Below are 24,152 nucleotides of genomic sequence, written 5' to 3' on the forward strand. Positions count from 1 at the left end.
GAGGGAGAAGAGTGCAAGCAGCCAGCCGAGCCTGGGGAGCAGGGCCCTCTCCGTGCTGCTGCCTAATCGATGTTCCCTCATCAATGTTCCCTCAATGATGTTCCTCCATCGATGTTCCCCCACTGATGTTCCTCACTGATGTTCCCCCATCGATGTTCCCTCACTGATGTTCCCCCACTGATGTTCCCCCATCAATGTTCCCCCATCGATGTTCCCCGATGTTCCCCCATCAGTGTTCCCCCATCAATGTTCCCCCATCGATGTTCCCTCACTGATGTTCCCCCATCGATGTTCCCCCATCAGTGTTCCCCCATCGATGTTCCCCATCAGTGTTCCCCCATCGATGTTCCCCCACTGATGTTCCCCCATCAGTGTTCCCCCATCAGTGTTCCCCCATCGATGTTCCCCCACTGATGTTCCCCCATCAGTGTTCCCCCATCAGTGTTCCCCCATCGATGTTCCCCCACTGATGTTCCCCCATCAGTGTTCCCCCATCGATGTTCCCCCATCAGTGTTCCCCCATCGATGTTCCCCCATCGATGTTCCCCCATCAGTGTTCCCCCGTCGATGTTCCCCCATCAGTGTTCCCCCATCAGTGTTCCCCCATCGATGTTCCCCCATCAGTGTTCCCCCATCGATGTTCCCCCATCAGTGTTCCCCCATCAGTGTTCCCCCATCGATGTTCCCTCAATGATGTTCCCCCATCGATGTTCCCCGATGTTCCCCCATCAGTGTTCCCCCATCAGTGTTCCCCCCATCAGTGTTCCCCCGTCGATGTTCCCCCACTGATGTTCCCCCATCGATGTTCCCCCATCGATGTTCCCCCATCAATGTTCCCCCATAGATGTTCCCCCATCGATGTTCCCCGATCGATGTTCCTCGATGTTCCCCCACTGCTGTTCGTCACTGATGTTCCCCCATCGATGTTCCCCCATCAATGTTCCCCCATCGATGTTCCCCGATGTTCCCCCATCAACGTTCCCCCATCAATGTTCCCCCATCAGTGTTCCCCCGTCGATGTTCCCCCACTGATGTTCCCCCATCGATGTTCCCCCATCAGTGTTCCCCCATCAGTGTTCCCCCATCGATGTTCCCCGCTCCGTCCCCTCAGAGGAGCGCGCACGCTCCCGGCAGGGGGCGCGGGGGGCGGGCCCGCGCGCAGGCGCGCTCCCGCAGCCCCTCAGCCGCTCGGGGCGGGCGCGGGCGGTGCCGCCCGCCGAGGAGGGACCCGCGGCCGCCATAGAGGTGAGGGCAGGGGGCTGCGGTCATGGCGCTTCCCGCCTCGGCCAGCTGAGGGGAGGCGAGGGAGGGAGGCGAGGGAGGGGAGTCCCCCGTGACGGCTCGTCCGGGAGGGTGGCGGGCAGAGCGCTCGGACGGCGCAGCGGGGACGGCTGGAAGGTGCCTCAGCCCTCCGGCCGGCAGCTTTGGGTCTAGGGGCCCTCCCCAAGGGATGCGGGAGTTTCCTGGTGTCTGGAGCTGGAAATTTATTCCCCGAAGGTTTAAAGTGCTCTGTTTCATGCATATCGCGTTTTTCAATAAAGAGTGGTAAGTCTGGACACTCCTACGGCAGCTGCTTTCTGTTGAGGACGTTGCTGGAGCGGGAAAAGAGCAGGCAAAGGCGAATGGACCAGCTCCTTAGTATGATCACGAGAAATCTTTCAGTTCCTGTGATGTTCCTCTGGCACAAAACGAGAGCCATGAACCCCGAGGAACACTGAAAATGTGCCTGAAGTGTACTCTGTGGCATTAGTTTGGGCAGGGTGACCTTTTGAGGCGAGGGAAGCAGCGGGACAGCGCTGGGTGACAGCTCGGCTGCTGGCATCAGCAGGACTTGTGATAGCCAAAAATCAGCCCGTTCCCTGACGCTACTGGCACTTGTCTGTGAAGTGTCAGATCTGTTGAGAAATAAGGCACTGCCCCTTTTTTATTTTCTTTTTTTTTTTTCTTTTCCATTTCTTTCTTCTAAAAGCCTCTATCATACAATGTTATGAGTCACAATTGGCTTGGGAAGATTGGTGTATGTTCTGATAACTTCAAAGAACTATCATTTGCTTTTTTTTTTTTTTTTTTTTTTTTTTTTTTTTTTTTTTTACCTAAGCAGAGCTCCTCTTCATGCCTCCCAGGTGCTGGATGAAAGCAAGGAAGCAAAGCAAAACACTCCTGCAGAGCTGAACTTCTTTCACATCAGTTCTAAAGGTGTTTTGTGTTGGCAGCCTCCCAGGTAAAGCGGGGTGCCTTGTGTGTTTGAACCTTTCTTGCTTCTTTAAAGGTCTTTTTCAACCAAAATGCTTCTATGACATTATTTCATGCTACCAGTACTCTGTAATGCTTTCAAAAAGAGTATTTACTGCTGTGAGGAATTTCTGCTTTCCTTCTAGTACCTTCCTGGTAACAAATGTTAGAACACTGATACAAATCTTATGTGACATCAAATGTGACAATGCAGTGAAGTTTAGTGACTTAGAGTTGAAAGCACAGAGAAGGAGAATAAAGGAAAATCAATCTTGCTTCAAAGTTTAGAAAAACATTAAGTTAGATTAACTTCTCCAAACAGGGCTGCTTGCTGATGTGGGTGGATGTTGTCTCAAGTTTGTTTGCTTTTCACTGTTTCACTGTTCTCACGCAGCTTCAAGTAAACTGTATGTTTTTAGAAAATTATCTTTGTTTTCATACTTCTCCTCTCTAGGAGGAGAAAGATGATTGATGGTGATGTTCACCAACGAGGTCGAAGAGGTGGCTGCCTGTGTAGCCAATCTTGGCCTGTCTGTAAAATTGTATATATATAGAGTCAGAAAAATAAAGTAGAAGGTTTCCTGCTTGACCTCCTGCTGGCCTGCTTCATCCTTTCGTGCTCCTAACAGCAGCCGCACGTGTGACCCTCCGTCACAAGTGTGTATTGTGTACCTTTTTTTTTTCCAGTGACAAATGTGATTATCTGTTTGATTGTGGAGTGTGGAGCAAGAACAGGAAACGTTTATCTTGTATCTGTATGAAATGAAAAGTTGTCTTGTAAGAAGTTTTTCTCTTTGGTTTTTATTAGCAAAGGAGCTGAGGGGGGTTAGAGGAGCTACTTGGTGATGCAGAGACAGTCTTCTGAGAGTTGTTCATGCCATCAGATGTAGAAGAGAGTAAACAGCTTGCTGTTTAGTAAGGGGCCCTCAATACCTACTCACATTTGATATCTCCTTAATTTAAAAGTGCTCCAGGGGTTGGAGAACCTTTAAGTAGTTGAGTCAGTGCGCCATTGCTAGGAGTTTTCTCATTTAGAATGTCTGTGATGGGGTTTAAAATAACTTTGCTAAGTTCTTACTGCCCTGTGATGGTAAGTCTTGAATATGAATGATCTGCCAGTGGTCAGTAGCATTAAATATAAAATATTCTGTTTGTTCTGCTGGATGTGGAAGGTCTGAGGATGTTCTGTAGTGCAATAACCAGTGTGTGTGCCATGTTGCTCCTGACAGGGCTCACCATTCACAATTATTTGTTAGCCCTGGGAAATACTCCCTGTTATATCCTCCCATCCATGTGGCTGCCTTGGAGACACGTTGTCCTTGAACAAGTAATTAAAAAGATTGCAGTGTTTTTAAGCTTCCTTCTGTCTGATTTGTTCTCCTTACTTGTTACATCTTAGCTGGATCAGGTCACTTCTCTTGTTTGCCTTTCTCTTTCCAGTGGGGATGATAACAGTTCTTTTGGTGTTATTCTGAATGATCAGCAGTGCTTTTAAAGAAATGCATGTGTGCCTGGGGAAACACAGGCTGATTTCAGGAGGTCTCATGTCTGCAGCATGTGTGTCAAAAGCTGCTCCTCCAACACGAGAGGAAAAGGAGTGATGTGTGCTCTCCTCTGCATTAAGGTTCTCCCTGCTTCCCCAGCAGTAATCCTGGTGAAGTAAGAAATTTGGCTTGGAGGAATCCATCTGAAATAACTTGATGTGCCATCCTGAAGAGTGAGATCCACCCATTGCTGGAGGGTTTGACTGGGAACCTCAGAAAACCCCCACTTCGTCTGCGAGGGGAGCGTTAGCTGAGAGTACCGAAAAGTTACTCTGCAAATTGCGCAAGCAGGAGATAAAGTGTCACTGATCTTCTGAAAGTGTGACAGAGGGAATGGGCAGGGGGAAGCATGGACAGAAAGAGAAAGGTTGCTGTAACCTTTTCCCCAGCGTGGTGTCAGCTGTGACACTCTGTGAGTTGTTACAGTAATGCCTGATAAGGCTGGATCAATAATTTTTGTCAGACTTGCTCTTTCACAAAATTGGATTGCTTGGGCTTCCTGTGAACTTTAGGGTGTTTATTTGAAAATGTTAATGCTCTTGTATATTATTAAGAAGGTGTTGGAATGTTTTTAAGCTCCTATCCCTCTGTGGAATAACTCAGATTAAATTAAACTAACAGTTGTATTGTAGGTGGAATGAGAAGGTAACTCTGACAGCTAAGAATGAATTGTGGCGAACTAGTGCAAAAATCACTTTGAAGAGTATTTGCTTCTTACAATTTGAAATTATTTTATACTCATTCTGTATTAAGTATATTAATCTCTGATTCGACACATACTGTCATACATCATTGCACGTTCTTCCTCTTCAAATTGTATCTCTCTTGATGTGCAACATTACAGACACAATTAATCACTATGTAGTTGCTTTATAAAGGCAGCTTGGGTTGTTCTGAGCTTCCTGCAGCTAGATGGGTTTTGTAGAATCAGCACCTGCTGAGTGTGTCCAGTTCCATTATGAGCCACATCTACAGGAATCAGTGTTGATGGAGAAGAAGAGGGTCCAGGAACAATGTGAGACACTGAGCTGGGAGAAAAACTGGACTGAAATCTGTTTTCATTTTGTTCCAGTGAAATTGTAGGGGTGTGCTTTTGCTGTGTGTTCACTTGAAGCCTGGCACAATGGGTGTTTGCAATGTCTTTAGGCTCTGGGCACTACCTAAATGTGTGGAAAAACATTTTCATGATTTCTGAGTGGTAATATGATGGTGTTTCTTTTCAGCTCCAGAACAACTTGGCTCAAGAAAAACCCAGTTTTGGAGCAGGAGGTGGTACCTGGACTCTGCTTTGTTCCACTGGGTTCAAACACACAAACGAGGTACTTTCTTCTTAATAGAAAAAAACATTTCTTCTGTGTTCTCCAAGTCCTTCCTGTTACACACATGTGCCTGTCTTCCAAATATCCTGTTCCTTCCTTTGGGAAGTATATTAGAAGGAGAAGGGAGTTAGGGTCTGGGTAGTGGATTTTGGCACGTTCATATATGGAGTGTTAGGAAGCAAGTTGTAAGATGACTTAAGGTCTGAATGAGGCAAAACCTGTGGTAATTGTTCCCTTTCTTCTTCTTTTAGCTTTGTTTGCAAGTTTTCTTTACAGCAAAAGAGGCTGTAACTGCCTTCCCACACAGGCTCTGAATAATGTGTGTGTTAGATATTGCCTCAATACTGAGTTATGATGATGATAATAAAATTCTGGGGCTTCAACAAAACCACAGCTAAGACAGAGACCTGCTCTCATTTTACTTACAGTGTGGATTTTACTGGTAACATTACCCTGTGAGTAATAATCCTAACCTGGCTGGAGAAGGACAGGTGACAATTTGAAGACACTCATCTTGGACCTGATGTGTCCATGGGCCATTTCCCTCCAGAGCAGTCCATCCAGTCCCTGGGCTCTGTGTCTGGCAGGGTGAGCTGCCTCAGAACCCACAGTGTCCCTGTCACCAGCAGCACTCCTGCAGTATGCAGAACAACTCAGCATTGCTTGGATGGTTGAGGCACAATGTCCTTCAGTATCGCCAGAAACTCTTCTGGTTGTACAGTTGCAGAAAAAGAAAAGTATTTCTTTGAAAGCTTGAAAAATGTCTGAAGTGTTTGGCTGGACTGAAGGCATTTTCTTGTAGTACCAGCTGTTACTTAAGTACTGGTTCATTATAACAAAGTGAGTAATGAGAATGAAGTTGTGATACCTTTGAAGGATAAGCTGTGTTGACAGAAGTCAGCTGCACAGTGATGTGAAATAGCCAACCAGAGCAGTAATAAGAATCTAATAGAGCAAATGTTTGATGCTTTAGTGTGATGGCAAATTTAGTCAAGACTAGTCAGAAATGCCCACTTTTCAGCAATTTGGTTGCTGTGTACATGACTAGTGAACTTCCTGTTTTCAGGGAAGCAATTCTCTGTAATTTAGGAATTGAGTCAGACTAAAGGGAATTGAAATAATGTAGTGGGTTAATAAACAGCTGACTGTAAATATCAGAGCCAGCTGGTAGAGTGCAGGAGCTGGTTGTGAAGCTGGTTGTGTCATGTGTACTAAGAGACAGGATTCACATTCTGCAGTTTCTGCTGATTTTGCTGATTTATCACAGCTCTGAAATTGTGATACTTGAAATGGGATAGAATCTGTCTACCTATGACTTGTAGAAATGGAATGGAATCTGTCTAGCTATGACTTGTAGAAGGTCAGGTCGTTAAAGTGACTTACTTGACACCTTGTGGAAATCAAGCACCACCTTCAAGCACAGCAGCCCTATCTGAGCAGCCTCACGTGTGCCATTTCAGTCTCAGTCCTCAATAACTCCTGATACAGGTTGAATTGAAAAAGAGGAGAGCTGGAATTAGTTGCCAAAGGCTCATCTTCATTTTGTGTTAAAATTTGAAGCTGTTTGTGTGTCAGTTTGAGTTAAAAGGAAGCTATTTCTTCAGAAATTGGTAAAATGTGCTTTATGTTACTGTATTTAAGAAGTCACATATAACATCCTTCGTAATTATTTCTGAACACATTCTGCCTAAGACTTGAAAATGAGGATTTGCCAGTGTTTTGAGGCTTTCAGTGATAAGTGTTTAAGTGTTTTACTAAGTTGTTAAGGAGAAAAGACTTTGAAAATAACACTTGTCCTCGATTTTCAGACATGTGGGTTCTAAGCGACACTGACAGTAGCTGTTACTGACAGATAAGAACAAGAAAAATGTAATGGAGCAAAGAAAAAGTATATCATGTATTGGTAGATTGTTGTGGAATATTTTCTGCTTTGGAGCTTCTCCCATGTTTTGAGTACTTCAGAAACAGTGAAAGCCAGAAAAAGGCAGATTGTGCTCTTCACAATCTCTGTTAAAAGAGAATTGACAGAAGTTTTTGGGACTTCCTCTTTCATTACTATTTCTACTGATTTAGCTTTTTCTGTAGTACAAGATCAGTAAAAGTGAATTTAGTCAGAATTCCTCCTGGCTGTAAAATGTCTTAAGTGCACTTAGCTACTGCCTTGAAGACTTTCAGCTGGGAATTAAACTGTTGAGGCAAACTCAGCTGGATGTGACTGGTGTGAAGTGCCTCAGTGTGGAATCATTTAACTTTTTTGGAGATAGGTTAGTTCTACGAATATGGCAGCATTTTTATTTAAGCCTTCAAGAGCGATATGCAGCTGCTTTTTTCTGCCATATTACTTTGCATCAGTGAATTGTTATCTCTGACTAAGCTCTTATAATATCTGCAGCTGGTAATGGAGGAAAAAAAATCTAAATACCATAAACACTTCTTGCTTTGGAGCATAAATTACTCACTGATCTGTGCTTTAGAAAGGTACATTATGGTTGTGTGAGAAATGGTTTTCTTTATGGCCTTTTGGGAGCATCAACTGACCTAGATTGCTCCTGTGGTACCTTAACTCCTGTGGTTTCTTTGTTTCACGGAGTGGTTTGAAACTTCCCCACGCCTTCCTGCTGTTTTGGAGGCTCATTTTCTCCAGCTGATTTGAAAAAAATCTCTTTGTAAAACAGTAGAAGAGCTCAGAGAGAGTGCCCTTGTGAGGGCTGCAAGTGCTGTCTGGTATCACCACTTGCTCTGTTGTGGGTTATTTCTGTGCTTTGCCTTACTGTGCTGTGAGATAAGGATTGAGTATAGATGCACTATTGTTCCTTCCTGTTCTTACATTTATTTATCAACTTCCCCTGCCCCCCCCCCCCCGCCCCAACTATTAATTGGCACCAAAACTGCCTTTTTAGGTTTCCTCTGGTATTTGAAAAAGAGGTGCCAGCCTGTGATGAAGAAAAACAGAGAAACTTTTGGATCGATAAGAGCATGAACACACAAGAGCATGTGCATTTTCTCTTAAAGTAATTGATTGTTAAAGTCACCTCTTTGTTCTGCCACACAGAGATGGTCAGCAGTCAGCCTGTCCCCATAGCAGGCAGTAGGAAAAGGAAAAAGAAAAAAAGAACCAGAGCCACAGATCAGGTCCCTTGGAAGTTTGAAGGTAGGTGACAATATAACAGCTTTTAATTGTTACAGTCTGCTTTGCTTCTGCTGTTTTTCTGTTAGCGAAACATTGCATTTTTTGGTAGGAACAGTGCTGATGATAGCACTGCTTTGATTGGATAGATTTGTGCACAAATACTGTGAAGTTTTGCAAGTAAAATATAGTTCAGTGAGAAAACTGAGCAGTGTAAAACTTCTTAGTGGGCAAGTAGCAGTGGAAGGTACACTTCAAATAAAGATGGTAGTGACATTCTAGGTTTAAATGTTCAAGTTTGTTATACTTAAAACACCATCTCTGCAAGTAGATTATGTATGGTAGGCATTTTCTGAGCAAAGCGTTAATTATTTTCCACCCGAAAAAAAATTTTCTGAGTTTTGCATGAAGACAGGGAAGGTGGCTGAGATCCTAGAGATTGCTGAGATATAAAACATTTCTAGTGTGAACAAATGTGTAATTTTGATGCTGTTATAAAGCTTACATCTAATTTTTCTGGAACTTGAAAGAGGGAGGTGAAAAAGAAGGCATAGTTAAGACTGGCGTGTTTGCTTTAATATTACATAAATTTGAGGGATGCTTATCAGATAAAGAGCTTGTTGATGTTATTCATCAAAATAACTTTCATTTTCAAAATGCACTTTGATAGATGTGTCCTTTCTTCTGGATTTCTTTGGCAGACTTGTACAAGCTGACTGCTGAGCTGCTTGGTGAGGGAGCATATGCTAAGGTTCAGGGTGTTGTCAGTCTCCAAACTGGGAAAGAATATGCAGTGAAAGTAAGTAGAGAGTAAAAGCAGCATCATTTCTGGCTGTGATGTGTCTCCTTCCTCTGAGTATCTCAGGGAAAACCTGCAATAGAGTGGGTGATAGCAAATCCTTCTAGGAAATTTTTGATGCTTGAGATGAGCTTGTTTTCTAACTGTTGAGAAAACCTGTCACCTGAAGAGTTGGGCCAGAGTGAGCTGGTGTATCAGCTGCAGGTAGAAATCACAAACAGTAAATCACTCTGGTTGGATCTCGGGGCAAGCTTTGTTTGTAGTCTACTTTTGTCTCTTCTTATGAAAGAAGAGGCTGAGTCATTATACAGCATGGCCTCCCAAATAGTGCAAGCTTTTGGGTGCTGCTCCAACTTCAGAGAGCATCAGGTGCTGCCAGTGCTCATGTCAGGCTGTCTTTATTTTTTGGTATAGTCCAATCTTCTTTCTGAAGATTGGACTATACCAAAAGTGTGAGGGCTCATTTACTAATTTGTTATTATCCTGAGTCCCCCATTTAATTACAAACACAAATAATAGCAATAGGGAAGCTTTATGTTTGATTCTATTCAAAAATAGGCTCAAAATTTTAAGCCCTTTTAAAAATGTAGTTCTATAGATGCTGGAATTTTGTCTGTGCTTTGTAAAATTGCTGAAGTTGAAAGGTTGAAGTAAACAAAGCTCTGCACTGGGAATTGGATGGGATCAGATACAGAGAGCTGTGTAGTAGTGGTAAATGGTTGCCTGTTCTGCACCAGAGGACTCAGGCTGCAGAAATAAGAAACCAGTCCTGGATAAAGATGGTGATGATGTTTTGGTAATGTCATGAGCTTTCAGTTTATGCAGCAATCATTCAGGCTCAGCCTCTGTGGAAAGCCCTTGTTCTTGTCCTCTTTCAACCTGAGGATGGCGTGAAGGAAGGTGACCTCTGATGGCTCTGAGATTCAATGTGTGTTTTCTTTAGGTTCTGTTATTGGGTCTCCATAAAGTTCACACTATAAATTTAACTCTCATTTTGTGCTGAATTTGGTACTTGTTGCTTAAATACCTCTGATGACAATACTCTTCTTTTTGACTATTCAGTGTCTGATGTGACTCAAATCTATTTTTGGTAAAACTCAAGAGGATATCCTGTTCTGCACTTTGCAAAGTTAAAATGATGCAAGAAAAAGCTTATGGTAACTGGTCACTGGCTGTGTAACACGTGGATTTAGTTCCTTTCTTCTCTTCCTGCCCCAATTTCTCTTGTCCTCTGAATGCCTTCCAGAGCTCTGCTGATACTGCTCTGCTCTGTAAACAAATGGCAGATGAGAAATTGAACAAACAAACAAAGGTGGAGTGTTTTTCTCCACTGGATATGCCCTAGATTCAAACCTTGGAACAGTTACCTAATTCCAGACCTACATGCATAGTTCCTGCAGTAATTTTTCAAATATGAGTTCTTAAAACTCTTTTTTCACAGATCATTGAAAAAAATGCTGGGCATAGTCGGAGTCGGGTTTTTTGTGAAATAGAAACTCTCTACCAGTGTCAGGGTAACAAGTAAGTATAGTCTTGTCTTTGTTTATCTAAAGTGTTTTGATTATTTGTTTCCAAATTTTAATGTGTAACAAGATTAGAAGCTTTGCAGTAGTCTCCTTAAAACCACTTGAAATTTAGACTTGGCTTATTCAGAGTAACAATTTCCCCTTATTTACCTGTGAAATTTAGGGGAATTATTTACAGATTAATAGTTCCATAACTCAATTAGCAGCCAGGTCAATGTAGCTTGATTCTGTTTCAGTGATGCATGGCATTTGTCCAGATGAGAAATTAACATTTTGACACCCTCCCCTGCGATTTCACCATCAGCAAAAGCTGACATGGTACCAGCTGCTGTGGGAAGGAAATCTTACCATTCCTTTGTGTTTTGTCCTCCTCGTGTCAGGCTTCCTACATTTGCATTGGAACTCTTAGATTAGCAATAAGCTAATGTAGATCTCACTTGGACATGTGCTGACCTCGTGTAGGCACAGGATGAAGCAACTGTAAAGCTGCTGCTCGTGTCTGAAGAGGAAGAAAAGCTGTGCAGGCACTGGCAGCATGCTCTGGGACCTGTGATGGGTTTGAGCTAGTTCTGAAGCTACTTTTAGATGTCTCTGTTAATCTGGAATGTATATACAACAGATTGTGTATATATATTACAACTGGGCAGCTTATATTGAATTTTTCAAACGAATACTTATAACACACAGAAATAATTTTAAAACCAACTTATTTACCAAACTCATGGGTTTATGTTGTGCTGTAGAGGAGCAGACCATGTCTTTCTTCATTTGTGAGGTTAAGAGTAAATGGTCAAACAGTAGACAACTGATGAAAATCTCAAGCTTACATGACCACATGAAAGATTTTGAGGTTTGGGGGTACCATTAAATGTTAAAAATTCTGACTTACACTTTTGACATTCTCAAAGCAACCTGGAGTATTTGTGCTGCAAAGAATTTACATGAGCTAAACAGGAGTTAGTCTAAAAATGGCAACTAAGGAGCTGGATTTAATATCTTGTTGGCAGATGCCTGTCTCCTTTGAGCCCTGTGTGTTTGGCTTTGTGATTTCCAGAGAGAGAGAACAGCAGTTTAATAATGTTTTTCTTTATTTCTGCCTTCAGCACAAATACATTGTTTTAAATTATTAAATACAACCTATTACCAGTTTTCTTCCTGTCAATTGAGCAGTTGCAGAGCTCTCACAATCCTGTCTGAGTGTGGTGTTTGGTTTGTTTCCTGTGCTGAAATTTCAGTGTGAGGTGGAAATGTGGTTTTAATGCCACAGGCAACCAAAGCAACTTGTTTAAGCGGAATTTATATTTTTGATTACTTCTGGCACTTCCTAGTTATCCATGCTGAAATTCTTAATTACTGTGTGTACACTCCATGCTTGTTTCTTTTATTCCCTTCTTTTTGGTATCTTTTTTTTAAAGGAACATTTTGGAGTTAATAGAATTTTTTGAAGATGACACAAGATACTACCTGGTCTTCGAGAAGCTGCGAGGAGGTACTGTGCAGAAACTCTGCCTTTGCTCATTGAATCATTTTTTTGCTCCTATTTGCCTTTGTTTTAAAGTAATAAATGAAGAACTTACCTTAAATGCTTGAGAATTTCAAGACAGGAAGTAGAGGAAGTATTATACACAGCTTGAAGTATGGAAATTCTTGAGTATCGATGGGTTTGGCCATGCATTTGCAATCCCTTTCTGTGGCTGAGTGATGGAAATGTCAGCTCGACTACAGTCAGTGGGTCACAGTACCTTCAGGCAAGGGGACAAACACAGGATGAGAGGTGTTTTGCATGATCCTAGTGCAGCATCTGTATACTCTGGCAGAGTTTTCTCTTGGTGTAGGATTGACTTCATTTCCTGGAACCCATGGAACTCTCTTATGAAAAATCATCTTGGCTATGCCTGGGGTTGCTGTTGCTGAGAACCAGTTGTGAGTGTTTGAGAGCCCATCAAGTGAGCCTGAGTGGTCACTGGGCTCCAGCACTTCCTGCTCACCTGGGGAAAGAGAAAGCTGCAGCAAGCACTGTATGGACTTTCTCATGTTTGTCTGCATGCAGTATAATTACAGTACACACTAATTACATGGCTGTGCAACACCAGGAGTCAATGTGGCCAACCCTTCAAGGAAAAACTGAGCTGCTGGAGTATCCTGTTGCCCAGAGAACATCATCTCTTGTCTCTGGTTAAGAAGATTTCCAGGAGCAAACTGTATGTGCAGGAAATAAAAATTCTTTCTGCATAGATGCAGAACAATTTTTGAAAGAGATGGATGTGTATATTTCTTGAGTAAAAACTTTTGTTTAACTTTTTTTTTTCTCAAAATTGCTGCATCTTTTTATTGTGTTTTCCCATAACACTTTGTCTTAATGCACAGATGTCTCTGACAAATTAGCTGTAATAGGGCTTGACTGAGATGAATCTGCATTTGTCTTTTTTTTCATCTCCACATTCTTCCATTAATTAACCCTCTTCTTTGTGAGTCTGTGGTTGTCTGTGTACCTGCATGGCTGCTGAGAGGATAATAATGCTACTCCTTCCCTCTTAGCTACTGATTTTACAGGCTCACCTAGGGCTGAGGTTTTTTAAGTTTTCTCTTAAAAAAACCCAGTATTTGAAGTGTTAGTTACGTGGTTTGAAGACAAAGAATGGGAATTAGAGTCAGATCTGAAGCACTGCAGATTCTGATGTGAGTGGCAAGGCTGGCAAGAATGAGAACATTAATCTTCAATGCAAGCCTTACTTCAGTAACTCCAGTCTCAGAGGCTGCTGTTACTTATAGTGTTGGAGCATTATTTAGGCTTTCCATTTTCAATTTTGCCTTCCAGTAACTGTGGTAGCTGAAGGAGCTCTGCTCCTGTTTTGTCTGTTTCCAGTTCACTCTGATGACCAGAGTTGCTTAAGTATCCTTCTCTGACAGCATTTTATAATTGAATGAGTTAAAATTGGGCTGATTTTATTGAACTTGCATAGTTTAAGCGTTTTTTCTTTCTTTTTTTTCTGCCTCTGAAATGCATTTTGAGAGGTGCTATATGATGCTTTCTCTCTGATGAGTACTGGAGAGGTCAGAACAACTGTGGCAGGAGTGCCCTGCTATTCTTTCTTTGTGAGAATTCTCTACGTGGGCTGAATATAAAGTCAGTAAAGTATGTTTTTATTGATATAATTCTTACCTGAGAGAGTTTGAACATCAGCTCTATTCAGAAAGGTAATTTCAGATAAACCTGCTGAGTGAAATGAGCGCTTCAGGTGACTCTATTGTTTCCTGCAAAATATGGGGTCTTTTCCACAGGGTTGGAAACACTGAAGACCTACTGCTACTTTAGCTACTGCTACTGTTACTACTAGTAACTGAAAAGTTGCTGCTTTCTAAAGGTGCAAAGAACAGCTACATTGGGAAACCCCCTTGAACTTTGTGCACTGGAGAAATCTGTAGCAAACTAGAAGGTGTTGGTTTTGGCAAGGGAAAATGTTTGAGTTTAAAATCTAATAACCTTGTCCAAAGTGGCCTTCCTCCACCCACCTGGCACAGCATGGCTGTGCATATCTGAGTAGTCTTTTGTCCATCTCTCTTCTTTTTGGACATCCTTTCTCTTCCCTCTCTGAATGCTCAATGTGGAGGAGTGACAGGAGCATTGGTGGTATTGGAATAGGAATTACCCAGTAGATTTCCTTCCACATCTAGAAGAATAAAAGTGGAATCACCTGGGAGAAAATGTTGAGTGTACTGGGGCTAATAACAAATGGCATTTACTTCTTGAATTTCTTTGCTTGGTTGCTTTTACAAATACACCTCTCTAAATAAGAAAATAGAAGGCAATAGTAAGGCTACTTAGGGAATCTCTGTGGACTACATGAGGTTTTTAAAGACATTTTTAATCTTTTGAGAGGTTTTATTGAATTCACTTTAAGAAAATGAGGACTCAAGCATCCCTTTATTCTTTGTTAAAGGGATACCAGTGAGATTCTGCCTGCAAGCTACCAGCCCTTCAGTATGTTTTAACTTAGAGGTCTTTTGTCAGATTCTATATCCCTGGGCAAATTTTGCCTTAAGTCAGCGCAGAAACCTTGCCTTGATGTCTGTGGGAAATTTGATGTGTATTTAAAGGTCAAATCTCTTTTTGCTTTGATGGTGTTGAGGTACAGAACATGTACCCTTGACATTCAGTGCAGGGTTTCAGTGGTGACATTACAGAAAATGAGGAGAGTTTGAGTATGACCACCCATGACCTGGGGTAGGTTGGGTTTTGCTGAAGTGTTTATGTATCTCCTTAGCTGATATTTGAGTTTTATTGCTACTGTTGGCAAATCTCCACTGTCCCAGTGTGTGGAAAACAGACCAGCCGTGTCCTGGGGCAGTGATTGCCTCTCATGCTGTGCTTAAACTAGACAGCTGCACTGTTTGAAAATTATGTTCTAGCACACTTAAGTGGTGAAGCTGCTCAGTCGTGCCTTTTCTTCTTAGTCATTCCCCTCTTTGCTCCACAGAAGTTGCCTGCTGTAATAGGCTGCTGTCAAGTGTGAAAAGGAGGTTACAGATTCATGATACTTGGAACTGGTTCAGCATTCATACTGAGGTTTTCCCTTTCTCCTGTTACCCTGACAGGTTCAATCCTGGCCCATATACAGAAGAGGAAGCACTTCAATGAACGAGAAGCAAGCAAAGTGGTGAGAGACATTGCCTCTGCTCTGGACTTTCTTCATACAAAAGGTGAGAGAAGGCTGCCTCCATCTTTACTAGTTAATACTGTACACTCAGGTTATAAAGCACATTTATCTCTAAGTAGCAAGCCTTCGCTAGTGTTTCCATTTACAGCAATGCCAGATGACTTAAGCTGTTTTCCTCTATGATAATATTTTCATATTGTAGTATTTTAAGTAACTGGGAGTGTTAAGATGGTACAGGCTTTTCAAGATGAGAACTTGAATCAACATCCAGAGAGAGTTAACATTAGGGTTGAGTCTGGTCCTGTTACACAAGCCACCATATAAAGGATCAAAAAGGATCTAATAAAATTTTAATTTCCTCTTCTTTCAGGTCAACAGAGTTACCTTTTTATAATTACTCGGAATTTCTGCTGGTCACAAGACCTGACAGTTTGTAGTAGTAGCCTTTGGCCCCCACATTCAGACTATCAGTGTTAAACTGAGAGACCTAAGTGAACCATAGTCTTTATTTGAAGGTGTCCTCAATTCTTTTGGAATTTGCTTAGATTTTAAGCAAATTGTTATTATGTTATAATATAAATGTTTATAGAGATTTTTTGTGTGTGTTAGTGTTTTTCTGCTGCTTTTTTGACTTGGGAATACTTTGGTCTGAATTCAAAAATTTCTGTGCATTATGGTCACCCCAGAGTGTATTTTTGGGCTGAATGTGATGGATACTTTGGAAGTCTTTGCTATGTTGTGATTATCTGGCCTTGCAGCTTCAGTTACTATTACAGTGACTAGCTCTGAATAGAATGGAATGTAGTTGGAGATTGTTTCTGGGTTATTTATTTTGATGCATTTTTCTTTTCCATTTTGCCATTCTGATTAGCCTGGTAGATCTCAGCAGATTTTCATTTGCATCATAAATTGCTTGGTACTGGTCCTGGTTCAGCAAATGTTTAGTTGTAGTCTGTACTTTTAAGTCACAGGACTGTTTATAAGATAAGTTGGAATCATAGCACCAGTACCTCAAAGAGTTGAACCTATTAAAAAGAAAATTGCAGCAATACATAAGGATCAAAGGAGTAAACCTGAGGAATGTGGATCTTGTCACATGTGACTGTTACAAAAAGTTAATTTGAATGTGAAACCAAATTTAGTTTGGATCAAGGGTTTTTGTAATCATCACAGCCTGTCTATATGATAATTCAGTGTTAAACCTTCAGAGAAGGTACTCCTTGAATACCTGCATTTAGAAGATTTTGACTTTGAGATATGGGACATATAAGAAACAGGAAACTTAGGCTGAATATGTGGAAAAATTCTTTTTTGATGTGCAGGGCTGTAGTGGGTTTCTTAACAGCTGAAAGTCCAGACACCCCATTCAAGAGGTTTAACATCAACTGAGCTAATACCTTTCTGTAGTTATCTCTCAGCTTTTAGTTTTAATTCCCCTTTTCCCAAACAAGAGGAGGGAGATTGATTAAAATAGCTGTAGAGCAGCAATCTGCTTTCTTGTTGTTTGCTGTGAACTGGGACAGTGGGGACATGGCTTGCAGACTCAGCTACATCCCCTTTTCATTTTATTGTTCTCTTTATGGTTCTTCCGTGTGACATTAAAATAATTAGTAAGTGGGATACAGAACACTAAAGTAAACAGGAAATTAAAGCAGTTTTATTGCTCAGCTTAATGGTGAAGTCCTATAGCTAAATGCTTTCAAAAAAATTTGAATGAGGACAATTAATTCTTTTGCCAGGAGTAGTTTAAAACTCAGCTGGATGATAATCCTGCCTTACACCCACTTGGGATGTGCGTGCTTTATTGCTAATAATCTGCTAGGGGGGTGTTTAAAGGCAGTTGTTTTCTCAGCGCTCTGTGCAACTGCAAAATCAAATGTTACATAAGCAGACATTTGAATTCACACAATAATACAAAAAGACACTGTTGGCTTTCCCGCTGTGAGCCAGGCCAACTGTTGGGAGTTTGGTCAGCTTTGTAAATGTCAGCACAGGCCACCTTGGTGGGTTCATTGGGCCATCTTTTGTACCAAAGCTGTGTGTACTGTGTCATCATGAACACTGATTCCTTTAGGTTGGGGCTCTGCTGTTATATTTTAAGCCATACCTTGTGGAGTGTGATGAAGGAACTACATTAAAAGGTCCCTTGCCTGGAGTTTGGTGGAATTTTCCTTCGTGTACTCTGAAGTAATATCAGGTCTTCTTGGAGTGTAAGTTTCTAAATCAAGACTGGACTGCAGTTAAATTACAGCCAAGTTGCCCATTTGATTTAATTTTATTTTTTTTGCCTCTCATTTTCTGCCTTCCAATTGAGTTTGATCATATTAAATGGAAAACTTCCAGAAATTGTGGGTTTAGGCATTTGAAGATCATCTTTGACAACATGTGGATTACGCAGATAACTTTGTGCTTCCCTGTTAGGTTTGCCTGTTCTGATAGGAGTAAAATGAAGAAGCCCTTTGGTTGTTTTCCTTTAGCTTTTCTTCTGCATCTCTAACTGAACCTTTAATTTTTCATTTGCTTTAGCACTGAGTGTGTACCTCAAAGGGGTATTTTCATCTAGAAATTCAGGGGATTTTTTGCAGAGGAGAGTGCCTCAAGTACTGTCTGTGCTGATAGGAGTTCAGCCAGTTGATGCATCTGGAAAGAAGAAGTTTACTGTAAAAGGCACAAAAATAATTTCATTAAACTGTGTAAAGAACTAAACTTTCCTACAGGTCAGTCATTTCAATTAGCTGGTTTTAAGAAACATAATTAATTTGGGCTAAAAAAAGGTTCTGGTGTTAGCAGGTTCTTAATTTGCTTGACAGACTCTGCTGTACAGTTAAGGAGGATAAAGGTATACCAGGATGCAACAGTGACTTTTAACAGTTGCACTTTATAATTAAATTATTATATTTAGGAGGGGCAGGTGTGCGTAGCAGGCTCATACCTAGAATATTTCCCAGGCCACCTTCTAATAAAGAGAATTTATGAGAAATAAAACAGGATTATCCTTTCTAATGAACATTTGTACTCTCTGTTTAGGTATTGCTCACAGGGACCTGAAGCCTGAAAACATCCTGTGTGAATCTCCAGAAAAGGTGCTGCTCTGGTCTCTTAACTTTCCAAACTGCATTTTTTAAACTTGGTTCCCCAAAAACAGTCCTTGTGTTTTGTCTCTTCTTGAAAACTTTTGAACCCATTAGTGAACTCCAACTAAATTTAACAGAACTGAAGCTTAAGAGACTAAATTCTTTTTTGAGCTGTGAAAATGTGAACATGTGGGTATGAGATAAAAAGCCAACTGGCCTTATAGAGGGATGGCAATGATACCCTAGAGCCTCATCTGTTCTGAGCCAGTACCCAGATGGACAAGCAGCATTTAGAGGCCAGTTTTCAAAGTGCCCTGATGTGTACTGGCACTTGCCTAACCAAATGAAAAAATAATGTAGCAGGATCAGGTGCTGGTGGTGTGGGTGCCACTGGGGCAGGGTGGGGAGTGGAAGGAGTGGAAGGTGGCTGTAAGATGCTGGGTCTCATTAGGGACTTGTGTTCTGTCCTGAGTTTTCTACTTCACATACATACATATTCATGTATTTTGAATTAATCCCAGTCTTCCTAACCTCTTATTTTTTTTTAGATATCGCCAGTAAAAATATGTGACTTTGATCTTGGCAGTGGGGTGAAGCTGAACAGTGCATGTACTCCAATAACTACTCCTGAATTAACAACGCCGGTGAGAGACCTAGTGTGGCTTTGTCCTGTTTTTATTCTACTGTAAACCAATTTTTCTTATCTCCAGAGGAGATAAAGAGATAAGAAGGTCAGAGGAAACCTTCCAAAGAACTTACTGCCACTACACCCAGTGCTGGACAGCTCATTTCAAGCAAGTGTGTGTGTGAAAAATACTCTCTTTCCCAGTCACAGGACAAATACAGAAAAGCACAGGAGCTCACAGTGTTAGTTCTCCTGTTGGCCAGCACGTGACACATTGGTCCTGCTTATCTCTTACACAATCAATTGTGGAAACTTTTTGTGCTCATTTCTGTGTGCTTATGGACAGACTTTAGACCTCAGTTTTGTGTTCATTTCCCCATGTTTTAGTTCTGTAGCCAAGCCAATGAGCTAAGGAGAAAGCAAGTTCTGTAATCAGTGTGTGGCTTTATAATACACATTAGTTTGAAAAACTACAGTCCTGTGCTTTTACAATTTACTGTGAAAGAAAAAGCTGACACTGTTGCAGAAATCTTACAGAAATCTATTCCCCTGATACACTTGTCTGATAACTAATGGATAAGATTTAAAAACCTGAAAGATACAAATTAGTATTTTGACCTTGGATTAAAGGTTCACAGACACGTGGACCTGACTATGGTGCTGCTAAAGAACTGTAGGAACTTCAGTATTCACTGATGCCTGATTTCTGCTTTTACACCAAGCCACTTGGTATAAAGAATGGAAAATTATAAACCTGAGTCTTGTTTTGATGTGACCCTCCCTTTGAAAACTTGCTTGAATTTGGTTTCTTAGTGTGGCTCAGCAGAATACATGGCCCCTGAAGTGGTGGAAGTCTTCATGGAGAAGGCCACGTTCTATGACAAGAGGTGTGACCTGTGGAGCCTGGGGGTGATCCTGTACATCATGCTCAGTGGTTACCCGCCCTTCGTGGGCAACTGCGGCATGGACTGTGGCTGGGACAGGGGAGAAGTCTGCAGAGTTTGCCAGGTGAGTGTGCACTGCCTGGCTGTGTGGGGAGGGCAGGGCTCTCCCCTGAGCTTTGGGTATAGGACCTGCTGTAATGTCAGCAGTGAGAGCTGTGCCTGATGCTGGCAGGTAACTGGGAGCATGGACTGTCACTGAGAAGTGAGGGTGGCAGTATAGAAATTGAGTGATACCAGTTTCTAAAGTAAGGTTGGGCAACTGCCTCTCCTTCTTCCTGTTGGGAGATCTCAGAGCTTCTCCTCACCCTCTTCCCTACTCCACTTAAGATTGGGGAAGATTTCCCACAGAGGAATTCCACTCTGGAATCCTCCCTTGTTCTGTAATCTCTGATCTGATTTATGATAGTCATTGCAATTCCTCAGATAAAAGCCCTGGGAGGGTTGCCATGCAGGGCCTGAATTTATTTTCTAAAAACAGTATTTTAACTGCCCCCTTAGGGGTGGGGGAAAGTGTTTTCAGCAGGCAGTGTATTGTGTCCATCTTAGGCTGCACTGAGCCACTCTCTGGAGCTGTCTGTCACTCTGTTGACTGCATATGGACACTGGATGGTGTCAGTTGTTGTCTTCCTCATCAGGTGGATAAAAGTGAGTGGGAAGTCTCACCTGAGAAACCTTCTGGTTGCAGTGTATTTCAATTGAATAATTTTTCCTTTACTAGAACAAGCTTTTTGAGAGCATTCAGGAAGGCAAATATGAATTTCCTGACAAGGACTGGTCACATATTTCCTCTGAGGCCAAAGACCTCATCTCAAAGCTGCTGGTTTGTGATGCCAAAGAACGACTTAGTGCTGCTCAAGTTTTGCAACATCCATGGGTTCAAGGAGTATGTATCCCCCCTTCATATTAAGAGTTATTCTTCCAAAGTGGCAAACAAGCTGTTCCCTGTCTCTGAACCTTGTGTGTTTCAGTGCTTGTATCTTGATTAATTAAATGTTGCACAGTGGCTTTATTTTTTCTGCGTGGTAAATATTTGGATGAATATGTTAGCCTTTAAGTGTTTGTTTTGTTTAATCATTGCTTTGTGTATTTTAAATGGCTTTCTTGTGAATAGCAAGCACTGCAGTACACAAATTATTGTGCTAATACTGTAATGCAGAATGCTGGTAAATACAGTTATAAAAGAACAGCAGTGTCCTCTTTGTTTCAGTTCCCAGTTCAGGAAAGAAGGAATAGACCCTCTGGAGAGCTTCCAAAGCTGTAGTCTTATACCTTCAAGCTGTGAATTCTTCTTGTGAGGGGAGATAGATTATGAAATATGCTTTGCAAACAGTGATTTCTTAAGCCCACAGTGAATTAATTTATTTGCAATATCTGTTAGTTGTAAAGATTTGGGGGAGTCACTTGGTTTTTGTCACTGGTGGGAAAGTCTGGTTCCCAGCTGCTAATATGTAAATAATTTCTCTTAACTGCTTCTTCTAGCAGGCTCCTGAAAGGGGATTGCCCACCCCTCAAGTTCTTCAAAGGTAGGGTTTATTTTCTAAACATCTGTCAACTTGGCCAAGAATAATTACTGAAAAGATTGGGTGGGGGAGAGGAGTTGACAAATTAGGAAGTAACATCCTTGGCTGAGAATGGAGCTTCGTAAATGTCCCACACTAATTTTGTTAAGAGCATCAGAAATATTAAAGCTCTGAATTTTCTTTATGATCTAATCTTGCTTGTTTGTGGGAAAAGCATTAGAGGGAATTCCTGCAGTGCAGTGTTAATCTTAGGCAGGAAATAATGATGGTTTTGTCAGCTTGCTGCCCAGGAGGGGCAGAAAAAGGCATAGAGGCGTGTGCTACCAAAGAGACTGCTTTCTGATGGGTGAATAATCACCATAAACACAGACTGCATCTTACTTTCATTGGTGGCACTCAGTATCCATTTACTGTGAGCAGGGCAAGTCTCATTGGAGGTGATTTGATGGGAGATTCTGTATGCCAGAGAGCCTGAGTCACACGTTTCTATCTCTGTGTCTGCTGCTGGTGATTTCAGGTGGTTCTCCCATCAGAAATGCATTTCCTTAAGCCACAGATGCAGTTATAGTGGGATTACAGTTCTCTGGAGAAGGACAGCAGAATGGCCCCATATGCACATCCTCTGAGAACAGGCAGAAATTAAGGGTGATGTCTCAGGTGGCTTCCTGGGTTTATAATCAGAAGTCCTTGGCAGAAGGAGGAGTAGAACTGAGGCCGTTTCCAAAATCCCAGTGTTTTTGTCATGTATTGCTGGTCCTCTGAGCGACGATAAATGCTAATACTAACTGGTCATTTTGCCTGCTCTCTCAATGATTTGGTAGAAGATATAACCACGCCTGGAAATAGATACTCTGCTGTGAGGCCAAGGGGGTGAAGTGCCTGTGTTGAAACCGCTTCCTCCTTTTCTTTGCCTGGGCAGGAACAGCAGCATGAAGGAGCTGACCCTGTTCGCCGCTGAGGCCATAGCCCTGAACCGGCAGCTGTCCCAGCACGAGAGCGAGCTGTGCGCCGAGCAGGAGAGCACCGCCCACGCCGTGTGCTCCATGAAACTGTCCCCTCCCTCCAAATCCCGCCTGGCCAGGCGCAGGGCCATGGCACACACACACAGCGACTTCCAGCCGGTTCCCCATAAAGCCTTCTGAAGTTCTTCCCTGCTGTGTGGTGGGGGTGGGATCAGTCTGTGTTCTTCTTTGGATTTGCAGCGCTGATAAAAGCTGCTCTGCATCTGACACTTTGATTAGGAGCTTGCGCTTGTGATGTGACTTGTAACTTTAAGGGGACAGCTTTTTATGGGAATGTTTTTTGCCTGTCAGATTTAGTGCATTAAGATAATTCAACTGATTTTTTTAAAACTGCAGGAGATGAGTTTGCTGCTGTATTATATGAGGTGATAAATCACTAAGTTTTCCTTATTTTCTTCTTAGAAGAGCACAGTTTAAAATGCAAGCTTGAAGACATCAGAAAAACCCACACTTTGCCTAGCAAAAGCCTCGTCCTGCCAATGGCTCTCTCCTTGATGGTACATATTGAAGGTCCTGCTGTTATTGCCAGCAGCAGGGACTGTTCTCAACCAACAGTGCCCTCCTCTCTTTCTGTAGAGTCAGGAATGAAGATGATGGCTGGGTGGATCTCTGTTTCCATTACATTCATTTGGCTTAAATGGAATGAGGATGGTACTGTAAGGGTTGCAAGGATTGCTCATACTTCTTGAGATGGAGAGAACTTCTTGGTAGCTTTTTTTATGTTGTTGATAATTTGTGTGTCAGCATGTGGGGTGAAACCTGGGAGAGGTGGGGTTTTTATCTGGCATATCTTTGCCTTTAACTATAATGTACTCCATACCATCTCCTTTCTAATTTTCTGGAGTTTGATGTCCATGATGTCCCCTTGGAACAGTTACATTCTTAAATCTGATAACTGCAGTGTAACAGACTGTTTATGTAACAGTTTATATTTACTGTTAGGTAGGCTTTTTAATACTAATGTGGGGTTTTATTATATTAATGCTATCCTCAGCTAAACCTTCCTTTCTGTAAAATTGTATTTCTCCATGACCTTTGTGTGTCCTACCTGGAGCTCCTAATGTGAACACGCAGACATCAACGAATTTTGGTGTGTGAATAATTTAGAAATGCCACAAGCAGAGGCACAATTGTACAAAAATGGTGCTGCAGCCATAGAACTCTGCCTCCTGCATTAATCTCAGGCTGGGTGTCTAGATTTTTGCTGGGTGTCTAGATTTTTGCTTCCACTTTCAATACTATGGTGCAACAGAGCCAAGAAAAATTTGGAAGGGTTTTGGCTGAAAAGCTGAAGATTTTAAGTGACCAAAGGGAGGTGTCCGTGGAGAAGGACACAGATGTTGAGCACTTTTAGAAACATAAGCTGTGAAAATTGGGCCACTGAGCTGCCCATGATGCACCTTAACTTGTCAGCCCTTTCTGAAACCTTCTGCCAGGGCTTTGTGTTCAGGGGAGGAGGAGGAGGCCCCCAAGTGCCAGCACAAAACCCTCCCAGGCAGAGTGAGAAGGAATAAAGTAGCAGATGCAACAGGCACTTGAAAGTTGGACGGTCAAAGTTGAATGTCTTTGCATGGCCTATTCAGAGTGGTTTTACATTATCAGTAATATCAGTGCATACAGCTATTTTTATAAAACATGCTGTATTTTGTGACTAATATTAAAATTGTTATTTAAAAATTTTTATACGTCGTGCCAGCTGATGAATGATGAAATGTATTTTGCTTTTTTTAATTAAAATGCCCTAAGTTATGTATTTAACACA

The 24,152-nt window shown here is 41.9% G+C and overlaps 1 protein-coding gene across 3 annotated transcripts; it reads left to right on the plus strand.

Annotated features, from left to right (window-relative positions):
* Window positions 1–1,183: 1,183 nt before the first annotated feature.
* MKNK1 (MAPK interacting serine/threonine kinase 1) lies at window positions 1,184–24,152 on the plus strand. 3 transcript variants are annotated; one of them, XM_066324914.1, is made up of 14 exons: window positions 1,184–1,245; window positions 2,102–2,221; window positions 5,006–5,095; window positions 8,148–8,246; window positions 8,924–9,021; window positions 10,463–10,542; window positions 11,963–12,036; window positions 15,144–15,248; window positions 18,233–18,288; window positions 18,828–18,923; window positions 19,718–19,912; window positions 20,567–20,731; window positions 21,328–21,371; window positions 22,288–24,152. In XM_066324914.1, the coding sequence occupies exons 4-14, from the start codon at window positions 8,150–8,152 to the stop codon at window positions 22,508–22,510; spliced, it is 1,233 nt and encodes a 410-aa protein (XP_066181011.1). In that variant the 5' UTR covers window positions 1,184–1,245; window positions 2,102–2,221; window positions 5,006–5,095; window positions 8,148–8,149; the 3' UTR covers window positions 22,511–24,152. The 3 variants fall into 3 exon arrangements, with proteins under 3 accessions (XP_066181011.1, XP_066181013.1, XP_066181012.1); XM_066324916.1 differs by having other exon boundaries at window positions 21,331–21,371; XM_066324915.1 differs by lacking the exon at window positions 1,184–1,245 and having other exon boundaries at window positions 1,944–2,221.

Source organism: Sylvia atricapilla, chromosome 9, assembly GCF_009819655.1.
Source record: "Sylvia atricapilla isolate bSylAtr1 chromosome 9, bSylAtr1.pri, whole genome shotgun sequence".
In the NCBI taxonomy this organism is placed as follows: Eukaryota; Metazoa; Chordata; class Aves; order Passeriformes; family Sylviidae; genus Sylvia; species Sylvia atricapilla.

Coding starts and splice junctions, on each gene's coding strand:
- MKNK1 (XM_066324914.1), top strand. CDS start 8,150: ATGGTCAGCAGTCAGCCTGTCCCCATAGCAGGCAGTAGGAAAAGGAAA. Junction 8,247..8,923: donor GGTCCCTTGGAAGTTTGAAG/GTAGGTGACAAT, acceptor TTTCTTTGGCAG/ACTTGTACAAGCTGACTGCT. Junction 10,543..11,962: donor TACCAGTGTCAGGGTAACAA/GTAAGTATAGTC, acceptor TTTTTTTTAAAG/GAACATTTTGGAGTTAATAG.